Here is a 20085-nt window from a genome sequence, read left to right as displayed (position 1 = left end):
AACTAAGTTAAAATGTGCCACAACTCTTCATGAAATATTTCTTTTTAGTCGTGCCTGAAACTCTTGATTATAATATACTTGTGATGGATTGATATATCCAGCATCAAGTGATTGGACACGGTGGGTACGAAATTTCAATGAATGGTTTGCATGCTTTTATCGAAACGAGAAAATATCTTTTCAAGTTCTAGTTGACATTAGTTGTCTCACGTGTCATTATCAACTACTAAAACTGAAATATTTTAGTTCGACTTTTCCACTGATGCTATAGCTAAAGCACCTTTTTGTGTATGTAAAATTAAAATATATAACTTCGCCTTACCCTCGCGTACAAGTCCAAGAAAATAAACGCATTGCAACACCATTTTTTTCCCCATAATCCATTATTGCAAAATTTTTTATGAATATGGTGGCTAAGCCTTTTGTAATTTTTTAACGCAACTGATCGATACTGATAGAACATAATGCAGTTAAAAAATTAATGATACAATAGTCGCTGTTTTAGAATATCTTTAAGAAAATAGTTCATATAAAAAAAAAAATTTAAAAACTTAAAACCTAAAATAGATATAAACATTTGTACGTAAACATTTGCTGAAAATTAATCTTATTTTACAATAAATTGACTTCAAATGAAGAGTATTATTAACAAACATACTAATAGTTAAATTGATTCAGCCACCAAAACTTAAATTGTTTAAAAAATTTGATTGAATTCAGCCATAATGGACAGCCATCAAGCCAATAGTAAAATTGATGAAATATTCAGCTGTAATGCATAAATATTTGACAAACAATTCACTAAAATGAACGTTAACAGGCAAAAGTTGTTAAAAATTAAAATATTAATTTTGCACGACGTTATGGTTTATGACGGATTTTGTCTTTTCTGACATATATAATGATAAGTAAATAAAAATATCAATACATACATACATACATACATACATACATACATACATACATACATACATACATACATACATACATACATACATACATACATACATACATACATACATACATACATACATACATACATACATACATACATACATACATACATACATACATACATACATACATACATACATACATACATACATACATACATACATACATACATACATATATACATACATACATACTTTAATCTAGCGGGCATTGTATTCAAAGTTTAACAGTATGAAAAATAGCATTAGAGCAATTATAAAAAGAAGAACTGATGAAAAGTAGCTCCTGTGATTTATTACATGTTTATTACAAGGCCATTGTTATTATTAATGATGAAATTAATATAGCAGTCCTTTTTTCTAAAAAGGTGGTGGAACTCATCATTTGTATCTCACAAAAAATGACGACAAAAGTAACACTTTTAAGTGTTTTTTAAAAGGTGAAGGATCGGCGTTCGGTGCTTTTGAGGAGAAAAAACGCAATGCAATATTTTACCACAAAAACTTGTTTTGTATGGTTACTAGTAAACAAATTTATTCTTACCTTAACTGTAATCAACATCCTATACTGTTAGCTAATGACCAATAAAGTAAAGTTCAATCATGAAAATTTACTAAATTCAAACCATATTTCAACAGTAGGCATTGTACTAGTAGTTGCAGCTATACTAACAGCTTCTTTATACCATTCCGTGTGTGAAGTATCAATAGAGCTCCGAAGAGATATAAGAGTAATCTTTAAATTTTCTACATCTTTACGAGCTTTTGAGAAGCCTTGATCAACATATTGCAAAGTTTTTGTCAGTGGTCTTATGTAGCCTAATAACTTCTTAACTATGATTAAGGTGGTGATAAATTTAAACGAACAATATATTGCCACATATGCAGAAGCATCACCTCTGGATTTGTAGTTCCATGTCACATCTTTTTTTATACAAATAAGAGATGCAACCATATCCAGATATAATTCAATAAAGGCTTCAAGACCATCAATTCTTTCAATCCACCTGGTTCTACAAACATTGATTGTCTTTTAAAAAGATGAAGTCGGACACAGCTCACTAATTTTTGTAGACAGATCTTCTAACCTTATTGGAGAATTATTAAAAACATCAGAGACAAATCGAACATGATCCATCATATCTCGAATGGAAGGAATTGCACATGCTTTGGGAACACATAGATTAAGTTGATGGGAAAAGCAGTGGGTGTATGGAGCTTTAGGAAAATCTTTTAAAATTAATGCTGCTACACCACATAGACGCCCTGCCGTGTTTCCAGCCCCATCGTAACCTTGCCCACGAAATAAGACATTTCCAGACCATGTTTATGTATACTTTTCCTGACCATGGTTGATAAAGAAATTCCAATCAAGCCAGAATTGAAAGAAACAAATTTTAGAAAATCTTCCTTTACTTTACAACATTCATCCACATATAGAACAGTTACAGCCATTTGTTCTGTTTGGCTAACATCTGAAGCTTCATCAGCTAAAATAGAAAAAAACTTTGCTTTCTTTATTTTGTCTGTCAATTGCGATTGAACAACACCTGCACAAATATCAATCAACTCATTCTGCACTGTCTTTGATTGATAAGTAGCATTTTTAGGACCATTTTTAAAATGGTCACTCAAGATCTTGTCACCGCATAATGCCATCAGATCTAATAAGCATTGGAAAATACCAGCATTATTAAATTGCTCAACCAGATGTTTGACATCTCTGTGTTCTCTAAGCGGTATATTCTTCCTTCAACAATGAAGAATTGCGCGTGATATTGAAAACAAAATTTGCCGATTTCTAGAAATATTATCAGAGAGAAACTTAATGAGTTGTTAATTAATTGGTATGGCTTTATTACTTATTGCTGCTTGAAAATCAAGCATTTTCTGTATTGAGGTTTTATGCATTGGAGAACTGCTATTATGTCATAATATTCTTACATTTCCAACTAACCAAAGCCGATATGGTAATTTATAAAATAATTGAATAGTTAAAGAGGCTTTTCCGAATAGAACACAAGAGATACAGAACAACCAATCATATTTTTTTGAAATAACACAACCATGAAAGTTTTTTGAACTAAACGGGATTTCATTTGCGGCCTTTAGTTTTAGGAAATATATAGTCAGAAGGTGGCACCCATACGTTCATTAGATGATTATACTTCTCATGCTTTGATAATTTTTCCATTTTTTCTACAAACAACCCAATATCAATTTTGTTACATTCATCTTCTGTTGTTGACTTTTCATAATTTACATGCAGTTTTGGAACTGACACCTGATATCGATTTTTTTAATTTATTATTTAAATCTAAAGACGAATCAGACACAGACAATCATTTATTGTTCACAGAAAAAAAAATTCTTAATACTCGATGAGGGTTCGGTCAAATTCCTTTTTTGAATAGCAGAACAGTGGGGTATTTGAACAAGTTGGAAATTTGAAGTGCGTTTTTCTCCCATTACAACAATATTTTTTGTAGAATTTACACTTGTTTGAGTGCGAACTAAAATATTTCGAAGTTCTGGCTGAGCACTTTTAACAGATATTAGAGGCACATAGTGATTAGGTTTGAAAAAATGCATTTTTCCCATATGTGTAAGATTGCTTGGAATTTCTTTTTTTGTGTCAACATTGTACAGAATTAAGTAAATTATTTGATTGGGTTTATCGAATTTCCTAAAAGACTATGGGTACAATGTACTTCTAAATAGATATTCTAGATAAATGGACATGCATAGATAAATAGACATGCATCGCCTGTAGTAGGATAAAAGATTTTTAAAAGAATCTAAAATAGAAAATAAATATATACACAATAATATTCATATTATAAAACAATAAAATTCAAATCAGCTTAAATGTTATATTATACAAATAAGAATATACTTTTAAAATATTTGAGATAGACATTACACAAACTAAAGATGACCAAACACCATATTGAGAAATATTTAATGCTTCAGCAAAAATAGCACATGCAGCATTGGGGATACCAAACAAAAAAGCAGAACTTTCTGATCGAAAAACACCACTTGAATGCCCGAGACGAAAAACAGGATGCAGAGCAAAAAAATTTGTGTTCTTGTATAACTCAATTGCACAAAGTTGCCTAAGAGTTGGTGCGAGTGTATTTTTTCCGCATTTTTCATGCATACACATTCACACACACACATATATACACACACATTTATTCATTACTATATATATATAGTATTGCAGTGGCTAAATATAGGGTATTCAGGTTGTGGTGCATTGACTATAAAAAACAAGAAGTCTCACGAACTTTAAGAATTGTTCTGATTTTAAATCAAGAACTTCTTGAAGAAGTTCTTTTGATAAAGTAAATCTAAAAAATATCTGTTCATCCACTGCGCTGCTCAGCTAGAAATCAACAAAAACCATTAAAAAAATATTACCTGACAGGCACCTTGGAATACGTTTTATCGTCTATAAGTTTATCAGGATACAACCTTGCCAAACTTTTACTTGCTGCAGCATCTATAAATCCATCGGCTGCACCAGAAAATTTATGCAAAATATATATTCCCTCAGAGTTTCACAGGCAGAAATTTAATTTGGCGGTGTTACATAATTTAATCTGATCTATTAAAGAATGATTGCCAGTCTGTGGAAAATCAATCTTTACAGATTAGGGTTGTTTTGAAAGAAAATTTGAAAAAATCTTGTAAAAATAATTGCAGAAGTACTAAAAAAGAAAATCTCTATCAAAAGTTTTCTAAAAATGCGATAATTTTTTAAGAGAGAAATGTTATGAAGCTGAGAATAGCCCTATGACGAGCAGTAAAAATCGTTTGTAGGAATGTCTCATCTGATAAGATCTCATCTAAATTGTCATTAAATGTGACAAGTAACATTAGCAGAAATGATTATATGTATGTTAAGAATTGTAAGTTAGTTAAGTGGATTGTTATTCACTATAAATTTAGGTTGAACTTTGTAAAAGACAGAGTTTGACTTATTGAAGTTAGGTTTCGAGAAATAACACAATGCCAAATCATGCAAAACTGCATGATAAAAATCGAAAGTTTGTGTGCTTGCTCTGTTTGAAAAAATGTTTAAGAAAGGTAACTGTTTTCCAAGCAGTTCGAATATGCAAACTGTACAAGACTAAGATCAATATCAGTGATTTTCTGGTACCACATGGACTCTATGAGTCGTGCAGAACTACTTTGCGCTGGAAACAAAGGGGAAATAAGTTGCACTCCTCTCTTTGTTCGATTTCAAGTCAATGCAAGTGAGACTTGAAACAAGAAGCACGAGGAGTTATTCCCTAATGTGTCAAATCAGTCGTTCAAAGCTACAAAAAAACTATAGTCTTAAAGAATAAACGATCATTGAGAAAGAGCCAAGTGTGCATTGCAGCACATGCCTCAACTTTTTCGGAAAAGGTTTGCCCCACCAATCCTCTCAAATAAAGTACAAGAAATAACATCAATCTTTAGCAGCAAAAGATTGATGTTATTTCTTGTACTTTATTTTTTTTCTCCTTGATCCCATTCAAGTGTGCACCCTTGCACATGGTGTGACGTTAAAACCAAATGTCTTGTCAAATCTTGAAACTTGCGAACACTGGGATCATTCAAATCTAGCCTCGATTCTTTCCAGCTACCTGGCGGGATCGTTGTTTATGTAAAGGTGTTCGGCACTGTCATTTGATGGCCAAATATCAGCGGGCCTGACAACGTTCTGATTTTGGAAATCATCCCACCGATGGAATTACATCTCTTTTCAGGAGTTGTCAATAATCTTTTCAAGATCCTTAAAACAGCTTGGATAGAGGCAAGCTGACCTCCAACGGGCGATGTAAACGGTAGTTATAGCGATTACGGGCGATGTAAACGGTAGTTATAGCGATTAAACAATTATAGTAAAAATTGTTGGTATTACAAAGTAGAACACTCATGTAACAATTGTTTTAAAAACAGTGACCGAATATCCCAGTAATTGATAACACTTTGAGGTATAAGTAACAAAAAACTAACAAAGTTTAAACTAAAACTGCAATAATTACTTAACCAGTTAATCAATCCGACTGAACTTTTATCGAGGCTTTGGATTGGCTATAGGCTACATTTGCATCAATTTTTATCAAACTTTATAGAATGGTTCTCATTCTATAGGTATTTTTATTGGCGCACTATGAAGTCAAACTTTCACTCAGTTTAAACATTCAAATAAAATTATTTTCGCGGACAAATTTAAATTATTTCAAAGTTTACATCACAGTGTACCTTGGTGTGCACGCCATACAAGTGGTGTGTGTACCCCATAAAAGTGGCGTTCTTGGGTTTGGTAGGTTGGCGTTATTATGGTCTATGAGAACCGTGAGAACCGTGCAAGAAAGGGTGGAAAAAACTCTTTTCCTTAGCGAACTAATAGAGTTTAATTAAAACCTACATTATATGTAAAAGTAAGAAATTTAAAAAGCAATGATAAGCCTGTGAGCAATATGAATTTTGTAAAGCTCTTGGTAAATCATTTAGTAGATAACTTGTAATTAATGAAGTAGATCATCTATTTTGTGATTGTCTAGTCCGTCTAATGTACGACTTGGCTGTAAACTGTATGTTTTGTGGAAAGGATGGAGGAAGGACTGTGCGGTGTGTTCACAGAAGAAAGCGGATTAAAATAGGAAACATATGACTGCTGTGACAGGTGTCCTTGTGAAATTTGGTCCCAAGATACAATTAGGAGATTTTTTTAAAAAATAATATACTCTTTGTGATTAAAAAATTTAACAAATTCGTAAATTGCTTTTTTTTTTTTTTTCTTCCTAAATGAATTACTTTATATATACATCAACTTATTTGAATATCCATTAGCGTGAACGTTTTTTTTATTTATTTTTAAATCGATTTAATTTAAAACTAAGCATTCTTACTTGAAGTTTTAACATTACGCTGGAACTACAGGTATATCATAAAAAAAAGAAAAAATCTGTTGTTAAAAGGGCTAATAGACAGGATTTCTACCCCCAGGTTTAACAAGTTTCCATTTTCTCCAGTCAAGCATATAACTGTGCTACTTTTCAAAAAAGAAAGTATACAATAAGGAACACTAAGTTTGATGGTACTTCAGAAATTTTGAACCCAGATAACTCATAAGGAAAAGAAGAATAAATAACATTTGATGACTCAACATCAACGTATGATTCTGAAATGATATCTACCTGAACTTTAATATTACTTACTTTTTGGATTTTAATTTACTTTGATTAAAAAATATTGCGACAAAGTTTGTCAGAATGAGGGTTAACCTAAACTTCTGTTTCCAGAGAACCACTTTGACAGGATGTTACCTGGCACCATCCTGGTGACTCACAAAAGTTTTCTAAATCTTATAATTACGTCTTGAAGAGATATTTACAAGTTTTGACTCATTATTTTCAATATGAGCGGCATCAATTACTAGTCTTATTTATCAGATTTCAAAAACATTTATTTTACATAGTCAATAAAACTAGATCATTGTGTATCCAAGTGGAGTTTCCCACACCTGTACCCATCCTATATTTATGATTCTTGAATTACTAGAAGAGATTAAAAATCTATCTATTTCCGCAAATCATTTTTTTTTTAAAAAGATTTCTAAAGTGACTTTTAACATACAACAAAAGACAGATATCTCACTTCTTAGATGTGTTTACTATTGCAATCAACTAGACTGTTTCGCAAATGTTTTTGATTGTCAGGATGACTTTGAACCCTTTTGAACCCTTTTGAACCTTTGTTGATTACTTTTTAAGTTGAAGTGCATGACTTTAGTTGCTTTCTCACTAAAAATACCTAGGAGTGATTTTCTTCTGTATGTTTTAATTAATGTAAAAAGCAAAGGATGCTTTTAGTAACTTTTACTGACAATACAAGATATGATTTTGAAATTCTTCCATTTTTGCATTGTAGTCTTCCTCCAGGCTTGTTTCAAAACAAGTTGAAAAAAAATCTTCGAACCTTTTAAAAGTATCAACAAAACCAAATACTTGAAATGCACATTCTTGCTCAGCAAGCTATTGAAGAAGGTTCACATATTTCAGTAGCTTGTGACAATTATTCTCTACAAATTTCCAGTGTGGTAAGGCTGTAAGTGAATATTTAATGTAGATGCCCATTTACTTACTCTTGTCCAAACCTCTGAAATACCTTTGAAAAGATGGTTAACAACCACCAAGAGCAGATGCAGTTTCATAAGTGGAGAAAGCTGCAAAATGAATGATGAATCTGATGCTGCCTGAATTTGCTCATCAAAAAAATTGCCAAAATGTAATTCTTTTTAAGATATCACTTCCTGATGAGACAAATGGGGAGTATTGCTGTTTTAAGATGCCAATAGTCCTCAATTTTCCACATTTTATGAGATTGTCAGATACAACATCAAACCAAGTGCCAGGTTTTGTTTAATGTTACAGTGATTTTTCTCATTGCGTTGTTTGATAAACTAGTGTTTTGTTGCACCATGACATGATCATTTGTTATTAAAGCTGCTGTGGAAGTGAAAAAATGTTCGTTCTGGCACTTCTCCAGATAAGATAGTCCCATGCTGTTGATATTCTTTTTTTAGGCTTCAGAACGATTAGCTTGTAGTCATAAAGAGGGCAAAGTGGACCTTGAATAATTCCCTGGTCTCTTTTCTGCAACTGAAGTTAATGTGAGTTGCAAATGCCTTGTGGAGTTCTTTTATCTTCAAAGTTCAGTTGACATTAAGGAGTTTGGAAGCTCTGTTTAAAATCATAATTTGATATTATCGGCTGATATTATCAGGATTGGTTCAGCTAACTTCCCTCAAAGGATTTCTCTGGAAACATAAGTTGATGTTCATTCCTCATTCTAACAAACTGTGGCTATGTAGTAATAATTTATAGAATTATCATAACTACCATTCCTTGCCACTTGTCGTTGTATATTATTGTATATCAATGAAAGTTCATAACTTCTTTCTGGTACTTTAGTAACATTTCGAGTAAGTCTTCAATCTTGAGAAAAGTTAAAATAACAACTTGTAGAATCAAAGTTCGGAAATGAACGGTGCATTTCCAAGTTAATTAGTAAACACTTGTATTTCTTGTTTTCGTCCAGCTTCAATGGAGGGTTAAAGTTATTTCTGACTCGTGTATTATCATCTTCCAATACAATCATGTTAAAGTTATTTCTGACTCGTGTATTATCATCTTCCAATACAAGCATACTTTCTTTGGTTGCTGTATAACTAGGTATTTGAACATGATTGCGCTTAAACTCATCAAATACTTGTAACATTTTTTAGATTGTTCTCCATTTTTTTTCAGTAAACTTAAGTTTCTTTATTCGCTGGAACAAAAATTTCAAAATACTTTTCATGAAATAATTTCGTTAAATCACTTCATTGTTTAATAAAAACAGATTCTGGTAAAAAAAATCTATTAAGCCCACATTAACATTTTCCATTGGTTAGTTTACTAGTTTTATATTTAACGGCAAACCCATGTGGTTTTGTCTAAACTGTTTTACACGATTTCTTAAATACGTTTATTAACATGTCTGAGTTTAAAGTATTGGAATATGTATATAATTTAAATTTTTGCGCTCCCACGTATAGTTTGTCATGAATACTTATAATAATTTTGTGTATAAGATAAATATAATCTTCATTACTGTCTTCAAAGAGCGTAAAATGCTTCATATTTTTTTAGACTTTCTGACAGCACGTTGTCAAAAGTAATTAATCTTTTATTTTCTGCTGACAATTCTCAAGGATATGGAAAGTCTTCTTCTGATTCAAAATGTCTGGATTAAAAGTCCCTTTTTTTTTGCCATAGCCCATCTGCTGTTGCCTTAATAGAGAAATAAATTATTTTCTGGCATTATTATTTCATTCTGATCAAAAAATCTAGAAATCGTTTCATTCGCTAATTTCTCTTCAAACATGTTCTTTAAAATTCGATTCTTAGGCTGATTAAAATGTTTCCCAAAAATCGTAACCAATTATAATTAGACCATCTTGGTTTAATTAGAAGATAAAGAAATAGCGTGGTTTTTTCACATCCAGATATACCAACAACCAATCCACTAGTATTATTAGGTAACTAAGGGCAATTTTTTCTCTGTTAAAACATCTTTCCACGATTACTGTTTAATAATTATCTTTTCATGTATGAAAAATGTTTATGTGGAAGTTATTAAAAAGTTTATATAAAATAAATTATACAATTACAAAAGTTGGTAACATTTCGCGAAATAAAAATTATTTTGTTCTATCTCCCATTTTAAAAGTTGGGAGAAAATGATTTATCAATTTTAGTAAGTAATGATTACTCTTAAAATAAGCTTTATTTCATAAACTTTTTTTCTAAATAATTATTTTTTAATAATTATTTAAACAAACTATAATTTGTTTAAACAAATTGTTTAAAGCGTAAGTTATTAATTTTTAAAAATTTGAGCTAAAATTTTAAGTAATGTTTGCTTTTAGAAAAAAATCAAAAACTTTCTTCCAAAGTTTAAATTGGAGATAGAACAAAATAATTCAAACCTCTCGATTTTACTACAGAACAATACATTTATCTTATATCGAGTTGATAAAAATAGCTCGAGATCTTAAAGAAGTATTTTTCCGAGACTCTTTGCCAAAAACTGCCTAGAAAATATGAATGTGGAGTCATTAACTTATGCTCTAGTTATAGAAGTGGAATATACTGGGTAGCTTGATTTAAAACAGCAGATAAAAAGTATTATTTCGATAGCTATAAACCTTGAATGAGTTAAAAGGCTGTTTACGCTAATCAATATAGTACAACATAGCACAAGTTCATTGTGGTGATCAAGTACTATGCGGTCAATTTAAGTATACGTGTTTTGCAAAAGTGATGTAAAGAAATCGGCAAGCAAAATATTATCAAAAAACAGATTTTAAAATAATTTTTGCATAAATAAAAATACCTCTTCAAAAATTGGCAGAGCTATTAGTTTGATCAACGTAAAACATGATGTAGTCCTTGCAAGCCTTGTGCCATTTTATTACATTCCTAATGGTATGCAACAAGGCTTGCAAGCTGCTGATGACCGTAAAGTTATAAGTAAAAGAAAAAAATATTTGTGGAAAAAAAATTCAACACAGAGATCAAACTCATGGGAATAGTGGGCTTGCTTAACCAACCAAAAATAAACCTTGCTTAACCATCCAAAAGATAAATACCGAATAAAAAAAAGTATTATGCAAACAGCTAGATGAAATAATTACAATAGCTGAAATGAACACAGTTCCTGAAGATCAAAACAAAGAGCAGATAGAGATATACCCATTATCTACAGCATGCAAAAATGCAATAAAAGCTTTGCAACTGGTAGTTAATACTGAAATGTCGCATGTAACTGATTAAAAAGTAGCCTTTTTTAATAATCCATCATCTTAACGTAACTGATAACTTTAAGATTCATTGGTAAACTAAGTGAAAGAAATGTAAATTCGATTTATAATTTTTTAATTGATAACAAATGACTGTTAATAAGAACGGTCAAGCCGCAGCAAGTTAAGGAGAAACTGTTATATTACTATCATACATTGAATAAAACATGCGAATACTACGAGTACCGAGTTGGATATGAACAATAATAACTAACATGATCCAACTAGCGCACAAGATGCTAAAAACAACATTAGTTTTTACCTACAGTTTACTGGTTATAATGCAAATAGATTAAAATCATCACAAATTGAAAGCCTAACTTCTGGTGTAGCTGACATACTTAACATAGTTATTGTTTATAGATAAAAATCATTACTGTAAATACTAGTTTAAAGTTATATGAAATTAAATAATAACAGAGCCAGTGTGGTTTGGGAAGAAAATAAGTTTGGGAAGAAAATGATTTTGGATACCTTAGTTTTAATCCTGATTCTAATAATCCTTATTCTTATATCGTAGCAGTTTCAGCCTGAGAATCTTTATATATGAGAATGTTTACGTATGTTATTGTTATATTTTAATGTTGTTATAATTAGCCATTCTAATGACAAATAGCTTATTTTTTATCCTACCAAATAATCGTCAACCTTCCCCTTTAATTGTTGAGATAAATGTAAAAAAAAATTTTTTGAGAGTTTTGACAATTTAAATCCAATTGAATTCCTGCATGAAGTTTTATGTTACTTAACTTTATTAAAAAGCAAAATTTGCTCGTTTTTCTATACTTTTAACCGCATTTTGTAAACGGTGTCTTAGACGACTAAATGAAGTGCATTTAAATAAGTGATGCACGGGAAATGGTTCTTCACACGGTTATATCCTTGAGCAAATCTATTTTGTGGGAATCCTGCAAAGACAAATGTAAACGAAACCAATATTGCTAAGCAAAGGTTTCATCAGCCAACCTTTTGTTTTCAAAAAAAAGGTTCGTTAATGAAACCTTCGCTGAGCAATATTGGTTTCTATTGAATGGAGAAAATATTATACAAAACTCTTTATTATTAATATACAAAACTCTTAAATGAGTTCTATAATCCTTTCTAAACTTGCATTATAGTTAACTATGTGAACCTTTGAATTATTTTTCAAAAACCTTAAACCATCTAATAAAAGAGTATCCAACACGTGGTTCACACAACACCATTTTTTAACAAAATGTAAATAAATAAATAACATTCCACGGTGCTATCGAAACTAAAATAAAAAAAAAATCATTTTATGGGATCAGAAGAAATAAAGCTTCGTTTTATCGTGTAAACTTCAATATTGTATTTAGTGGGTTTGTGGGAATGTTGTCGTTGAGGAAAGATGCAATATGGACTTTGTAATAACATTAAAAAGTTGCGTGCATTTGAGTGACATGTTAACAGATATTTTATTTTTGACTTAAAGAAAAATAATCTTTTCGAAAAGAACACTTTGGGCCATTAGGTTAGTAAATAATAGACATGAACCTTTTTGCTATAAATCATACCAACAAAATTGAGAATGCAACACCAACACCAGAACCTGTAACGTTCGGGAAGAACTGCAACATTAGCAACAACAACAGCGACTAAAACTGCAGCCACAACTTAAAGTAAGGAAAATATAAATGCTTCTTTGAAAAGTTCATAAAGATATTTGATATTGGGAGATTATCTTTTGAGTTCATAAATTGGATGGTTTGAGAAATGGTTTGATCACGAAACTTTAAATAGCGCAACTTTGAAACAAGAGATCCCAAAAAAACATGCTCAAATAAATATTATAAAAATTGTTTAGCGTTTAATTATATTACTAACTTGAAAGAAATTTCCATTCTCAAAAATGAAGAGAGGTCCTTTAGAGAGACTGCATTATTTTTTTTCAAGTTTTTTCCTGCGATAAATTTTTTGAAGATTGCTAAGAACTTGTTCTGTAATTCACTTTCATTTGTTGTTGTTAAAAAAGCATCAGCTCGATATTATCGCAATCAGTCCAAATATATCGAGAGATTTTGAGATAAAAGTTTAGGAGACCAAATCAAGTGGAAGGAGATTTCTCAATCGTTGACTCAGAACTATAAAGTTATAAAAAATCTGTTGTCCAAGCACTCCAGTAAAACTCAAATGTACCAAAAAAATGTTGCATTCATCAATAATTTTAACTTTTCTGAGGATATCTTTTGTCATAAATAATGTTTAAGAAATTTATTTGTGATTATTTTTTTTGCCAATCCGTTTTTACGAATCATGTTTTTTTTCCTTTAGCAGTAAAGTGTTAAATTTAAAAGTGTTCCAATATTTATTTCTTCAGAGATTCTAATATATTTATTTGAATTCAGCCGGATTGATCTTCATCATAAGTCAGGTCCATCTTCCTAGGACAACTTCTTTAGCAACAACAAACATCTAAACATGATAAACTTTCTTAATTTTTATTACATTCTTAATAATATGGTTGCATTACAGTTTCATTTTATTTGTTAAAATAATTCTGTGTATATGTTTTTAGATGAAATAATTATAATAGTCATGTGGCACATTGACTTAAAGCAAGACAATCAGAAGTTCGACCTAACTTTGATCTGTTCACAGGTGAGAATTCTCAAAATTACTTTTAATTCATTAAAAATAGTTGTGTCCCAATAACTAGTTATATTAGAGTTTATTAAATTCAAGTTCATGAAAATTGATTTAAACCGATTATAAATAATTATAGCCAGTTATACATAATGACAAATAATCAATTATACTTACTCTAAATTACTTGTAAATCAAAGACCTGCAATAATAGTTTTAAAATTAAAGTTTAGTGACTTTTCTTATTCCACTTTCTTTTATTTCTCATTCTAAGAATATAAATGAAAAAATTGTTGGATCGAACTTCCTACAGAAATTAGCTTTAATGAGCATGCCCAACCAAAATGCAAAGATGAGCAGACAGTTAACAAAAAAATAATCTGCTTTTTATAGGTTGTGCTTTAATGTTTTTTACGAGAACCAATTCTCAAATGTACTTTTGAAAATAGATCTTTTATTACTGTTTAAAAATCGGTACACCTTAATAAGCAGCATTATTGTGACTCCAAAGAAGCTGCAAAAGCCTTAATCAATCAATAGATAGCTTCGAAGACAAAGTGAACCATCTATTAGATGAGTTATGCTTAAAAATGGACAATTTGAAAGATAGACATTTTGTAAAAGCAGTATCTGAAGGCATTTAAAAACTATAGTCTAAGCCAAAATATTAAAGGTAATCGTTCAGCGATGTACTGAAGTTAAATGCTTTTTGAATATTTTAACGTATGAAAAAGTTTTTAATTTCATAATACTCTTTCATGAACTCATGAAAGGCTGCAAGAGACTATTTTCCAATAATATCTCTTTTTTATGTAACTTTAAAAATCACTAAAATAAGTTTGTTTTAAAAAGTTCCTATCAATTTCATGTCATTTAGGTATGAAGAAGTAACAAAAGAGATAACTAAATATTCCTTTAACATTTAAGTATAACTGGATATCTTTACTTAACTGTCATAACTTTCACTAGTAATGTTTAAGGCAGCTATGCTCAAAAATATTTATAAATAGTTCATCTTTTCTTTATAACTATCAAATAAATAATGATTGTACATTATTTTTTAACAACATCAACAATATTTTGAATGGAAAAGGTTTGCATTTTTAATTTATGTAGATCTTGAAAACAAACTTTTTTCTTAGAGGAAATATTACAAATGTTTAAAAAGTAAAAAGCATCACTTTAATTGCAAATTTAAATTTTCCAAATATTCTATTTCAAGTCAATGTACAACAATTCATATTATTCTATTTACAATATCAACAATATTTTTTTAAAATATCAACAATAAATATTAAAAATAATGTTAAAAAAACTTTACAATAAACATTAACAAATAACAAATATCATAATTACCATAAAGCTTAAACTAAAACTGTTGGTTGGTATGAAACGACTATCATTTTTCTTTTTATGACATACATTCTGAGGTGCAACTTTTCGTGACAGTCGTTTTCTTGCCACAAGTAAAATATTTGTTTTGTGACCTTACGACAACCGTACTTCTCTTTGTCTTCGATGTTTGCAAGCGTTACCTCATGGATTGTTTGAGGAATTCTTCTGCTATCAAAACTAGAAGTCAGAACTGTAGCACAAACTGACTTTTTATTGCTATCAATTTTTCTTTCAAAACTAATGTCGGAGTCTTTTTCTTCAACTGGTTTCTCGTCAGCAACTGACAACTCAATTGATTTAAGGATGTAATAATTGTCTTTGACAATTTGCAGCAGTCTAGCTGGGTCTTCCGTAGACTTTGGTGTGCTGCAAGGTTGGTAAACAAGAGGGTTTGTGTAGAATGCTTTCATCTAAAGAGTATATTTTGAGTCATTTATCGAGTTTTACTGTTAATTTCAAAGTAAAAAAAAAAATTGGAGATAGAAAATAAGAGAGAAATAGAAGTTTAGTTCTAATCTAGTTAGTTTCGAGAAACATACCGTATTGCAAGTAACTAAAAAATGTAGGAGTCTTGCTAAATCCATTTTGTGCCTTTAGTTAGAAAATAATTTATTCAAAACTTTGTAAAAAACCGATAACTTTCTGAGTTTTTTTTCTATGTTATTTAGCAATATGCTCTAGTACTTTGCTTAGTAAGTTTGTGAGACATACCTTTGGAAGTTACTCTTATAGTTTTTGTAAGCAATTAAAAGCTAGAAATAATTTAGCAAAGAAATCATAAAAAACCTTTAACATAGGGAAGTTTTACTAAGTTGCAAAAATTCCTTAAGAAACGGTTTTTTTTAAGGGAATTTTTACTTGCTAATTCATCTTAAAATTACTTACGTTTTAAAATTACAAATTATAAGATTTCATTACACAGTATTTCTTATCAATACTGTGACGTAGGAGAATTAAGAAAAAAAATAACGATCAGAAAAGAAATACACAAGATGACTTGTCTACCCTTCATATAAAGAAAAGATTAAGCAAGAAGGATTGAGTTAAAAACAGCGACAATGAAAAGACCGAGACATTTTCAACCTGCTATGTAAAAAAATGATGAAGAAAAATGAAGAAAAGTTCTAATTTTTCTTCATCATTTTTTTACATAGCAGGTTGAAAATGTCTACCTGCTATGTAAAAAAATGATGAAGAAAAATGAGAACTTTTCTTCATTTTTCTTCAACATTTTCAACCTGCTATGTAAAAAAATGATGAAGAAAAATGAAGAAAAGCAAAGACCTGATATGACGTATACATGATAATTCATCAACCTGTCACGTGATAAAATGGAAAGAAGAAAAGTTTAAAATGTATCACTGGTAAAAGACGTAAACACGAAGACTAATAAAGAATAAATCGGATTGAAGATAATTTAAAAAAACTACTGGGTAAAGATGCAAACATGAAGACTCATCAACTGGCCACACAAATAAATCAGGAATAGGTAATCGCAAACGAAAACAATCAAAAACTGTAAAAGTTAAAAAAGAAAAAGCTTTCCATGAGGAAGATGGTTAGTAGGAGGAAGTAAACACGTTGGCTTGAAACATTTGATTTAAGCTAAAAAGTATATTATAAGTACATTAAAAGTATATTATAAGCAATAAAGCATTAAAAAGTATATTATAAGCATTATAAAAATAAACCTTAATGCTTGGTTTTGTATCAAGTTTACCAACAATGTAAGGATCAGTTAAATTACTCTTCTCTTCGATGAATGTCTAAGTATAATTTTCTATAAAAGATAGAAATACAAACCAAAAAAAAAAAAAAAAAAAAGAGTTTTTAAGAAAGTTTAAAAGAAGAATTTAAATGAGAGAACTTTTGTGATTGAAAAACATTTGAACAAATAAGAAGTTTTATGATTGAATAAAGGATAAAAAGAAGTGTGAGGAAGCTAAACCTAATTAACCAAGATGCTATTCATAACAATCAAAACACCCAAAATCAACCATTAATATTTTACACGCTATCTAACGAAAATGAAAAGACGCCAACGCCTAAAAACAAAGCAACAAATATAAAAACGAGAAACCCGAAAAGAGTAGGGGAGTTAAACGGGGGTTGAAGAAAGAGGGAGTTGGAGGAGCAGCGAAAGGGAAGAAGTGGAGAGAAGAGGAGAAAGAACCTAAGAGATAGGTTACGAGAAGGCCTTGAGAAAGTTACGAAAATTGTTTAAATAAGGGAAGACAAATTGTAGACATAAGAGATATACGGGTGGGCATTTAGGGTAGGGAAATTTATAGTTGGTTACATGATAAACGATAAAAGAAGGAACAGAAGAATTAGTAAGAAACAGTTTTTTTTATATAGTTTAAAGTGGAGAATATATTATTTGTTAATAACGGAAAAGATTTGTTAATCATAAAGAAATATATCACGCGCCAAGAAAAGTAAGTACGCATTATAGCACAAGTCAGAGTGCTACCATTACACAGAACCAAAAGAGGCATCCCAACATCCATACCCCTATCCTCCGTAAATTCAAACCATTAAACCTCATTCCTCGTAAAGAAACCCCGACTCACAATATTTAAACGATAAATTTATATAATCATACACAAAAAAGACCCGCCTCACAGAAGTAAGGAATTACAGAAGTCAGAAGAAATATTAATCAAAGAAGAAAAACCAGACGTTTTTGGTCGTTTCAAATAAAGAAGAGGTATTCTTTTAAAAAAGAAGAAGAAAACAGAAAGAGAAAACAGAAAGAAGAGTAATTGATAAAAGCAGTATCGAACAAGTAGAGTAAGAGAATATTATCTTAATTTTACAAACGCAATGAATAAAAGAGTACTAACAATTGGACAATAATAGAACGCTTATTGAGTTATATTGTATTATATATTATACTGAGGACGTTAAACACAATGTTAACTCTTTATCAATTGAGCATGCTCAACTGCTATAATGCGATTGGCAACAAACAAACAAGCAAATATGACATTCTAGCTTGTAAATACTACTCTAAAGCACTTTAAAGTTTATATGTAAACACAAAAAGCAAAAAATAATTCTTTTATGCTCAAATTTTAAAAGAATTTCATGTTAGAATAAAACCTTTATAAGTCTACCTTCTATAAACATAACATCATATTGAGGTAATCTTGATAATATCCGAGTTTCAACATCATTGCTGAAATCCATTGAATACATTGTGAAATGAGTTTTTGTATGAAATGTTATGAAGCACTAAAGAATAAAATCAGCAAATTAATACTTTGTCACAAAACTCTCCTATTTACTATACACAAGAACTTGTTATGAGGTATTTCGAAAAGTTTCTTTGGTTGTACGAAATTAGAAGACTCTTTGACACTTCCATTTTCACCTTTGTAACATATTTTCAATAATATTTCAATCAAAAAGAAGGTCATGTAAATTCAATTCAATTCAGTTAAATAAAACCAATTTCAATTACAGAACAAACAAAATAAGTCAGTATTTGCGATCTTCTCAAACGCAATGAAATCCCATAACTCTTGAGACGAAACCTTCATCAATAGAAATGAAAAATGCATCGTCTAAAATAACATCAATCTAAAAAGAAATCATAAAAAAACTGCAAGAGTTGACCAATTTTGTTTGAAAAAACATTTTTAATAAGGTCATTTTTTGCTTTAAGTTAAATAAACTTTGATTTTACTTGACGGACTTGAGCAAGTTTTCACAAAAAATGCACAGATTGCATTCATTTCTTTCATTTCCAGGTTAAATTAGTCTTGCAACTAATTTTTTATGCTATAAGATATTTTCAAATAACAATGTGAGATATATAAGCTTGTTTTTTTTTCAATAAGCTTGTTTGTTTGTTTTTTTAATTGTAATTGTTCCATTATTTTTTTCAAAAATATTTTTATGGTTTCAAACTTTTGTTTTTGATGAGATAAAGATGTAAAACTTACAGACCATTTATCTCGCATTATTATTCCAAAACATATTATTATGATACATATTTAAGATGAAACGATGGATTGTTTCTTAACACAAAACGCTTTCTATTTAAGAGAAAGTAAATAAAAAGCAAAAATGACATATCAGCCAAAGGATTTATCAACATGTAAACACTTTTGGTCTCTCTTAATATGTCTAAATGTAATCCCATACTTTGAAGGATATTCTGAAAATATTGATGGTATTGAGAACAAGTATGGTGACTTGATGATCAAATATTAAAAAATCATCTTTATTGCACAAGAAGAAAATGTTTATATCAAATAGTTCAAAAATTAAAGTATTTGATGTAGACCATATTTCCAAAGGGGCCCACTTGAAAAATTCTTGTTTTAGTTGCAGCCCATAGCAATAAATAAATTATATATAAAATAGGTCATATTACCTATATAACAGAATATAGTATAGAATTAGATTATAGAACTTATAATTGTATCAATACAAAATACATACTTAAGAAAAAAAACACATAAAACACAATTAAAAATTTGGTGAGTATTTTGTTGTTGCAACTAGCACAAGGTCATTCAAATGAGTGTCAGTCAGTCTTGTTCTGTAAACATTTTTTATTATTTTCATGGCTGAGAATGTTTGTTCGCATTGGTAACTAGTGCCATACATACAGATAAGTCTATTTGCATGTTTTTTAAGAACTGGAAAACGTTCCTTCATGACAGCATGCCAGAAAATAACTAAATTTTCACCAAAAGTGCCATCTTCATCTTT

At 30.0% G+C, this 20085-nt stretch overlaps 1 protein-coding gene and 1 pseudogene across 1 annotated transcript; both read right to left on the bottom strand.

Moving 5' to 3' along the window:
- Positions 1-2042: 2042 nt before the first annotated feature.
- On the bottom strand, positions 2043-9236 carry LOC149894832 (uncharacterized; annotated as a pseudogene).
- Positions 9237-15327: 6091 nt separating this feature from the next.
- LOC149894831 (uncharacterized) lies at positions 15328-19201 on the bottom strand. Its single transcript, XM_090098686.1, has 5 exons — positions 18827-19201; positions 18480-18597; positions 16599-17140; positions 15900-16443; positions 15328-15770 (listed from the first exon to the last, which is right to left on the bottom strand). Exons 4-5 carry the CDS (start codon positions 15942-15944, stop codon positions 15330-15332), a joined length of 486 nt encoding a protein of 161 aa, XP_089954812.1. The 5' UTR covers positions 15945-16443; positions 16599-17140; positions 18480-18597; positions 18827-19201; the 3' UTR covers positions 15328-15329.
- Positions 19202-20085: the final 884 nt, after the last annotated feature.

This window comes from Hydra viridissima, unplaced genomic scaffold, assembly GCF_058129835.1.
Source record: "Hydra viridissima isolate aposymbiotic clone 2 unplaced genomic scaffold, HvirCarnegie_v1 scaffold_1, whole genome shotgun sequence".
Taxonomy (NCBI): domain Eukaryota; kingdom Metazoa; phylum Cnidaria; class Hydrozoa; order Anthoathecata; family Hydridae; genus Hydra; species Hydra viridissima.
Note: the sequence above shows the minus strand (reverse complement) of the source record. Positions and strands in the feature narration are given on the sequence as shown.

Coding starts and splice junctions, on each gene's coding strand:
- LOC149894831 (XM_090098686.1), bottom strand. CDS start 15,944: ATGGATTTAGCAAGACTCCTACATTTTTTAGTTACTTGCAATACG. Junction 15,771..15,899: donor TTTTAGTTACTTGCAATACG/GTATGTTTCTCG, acceptor TATACTCTTTAG/ATGAAAGCATTCTACACAAA.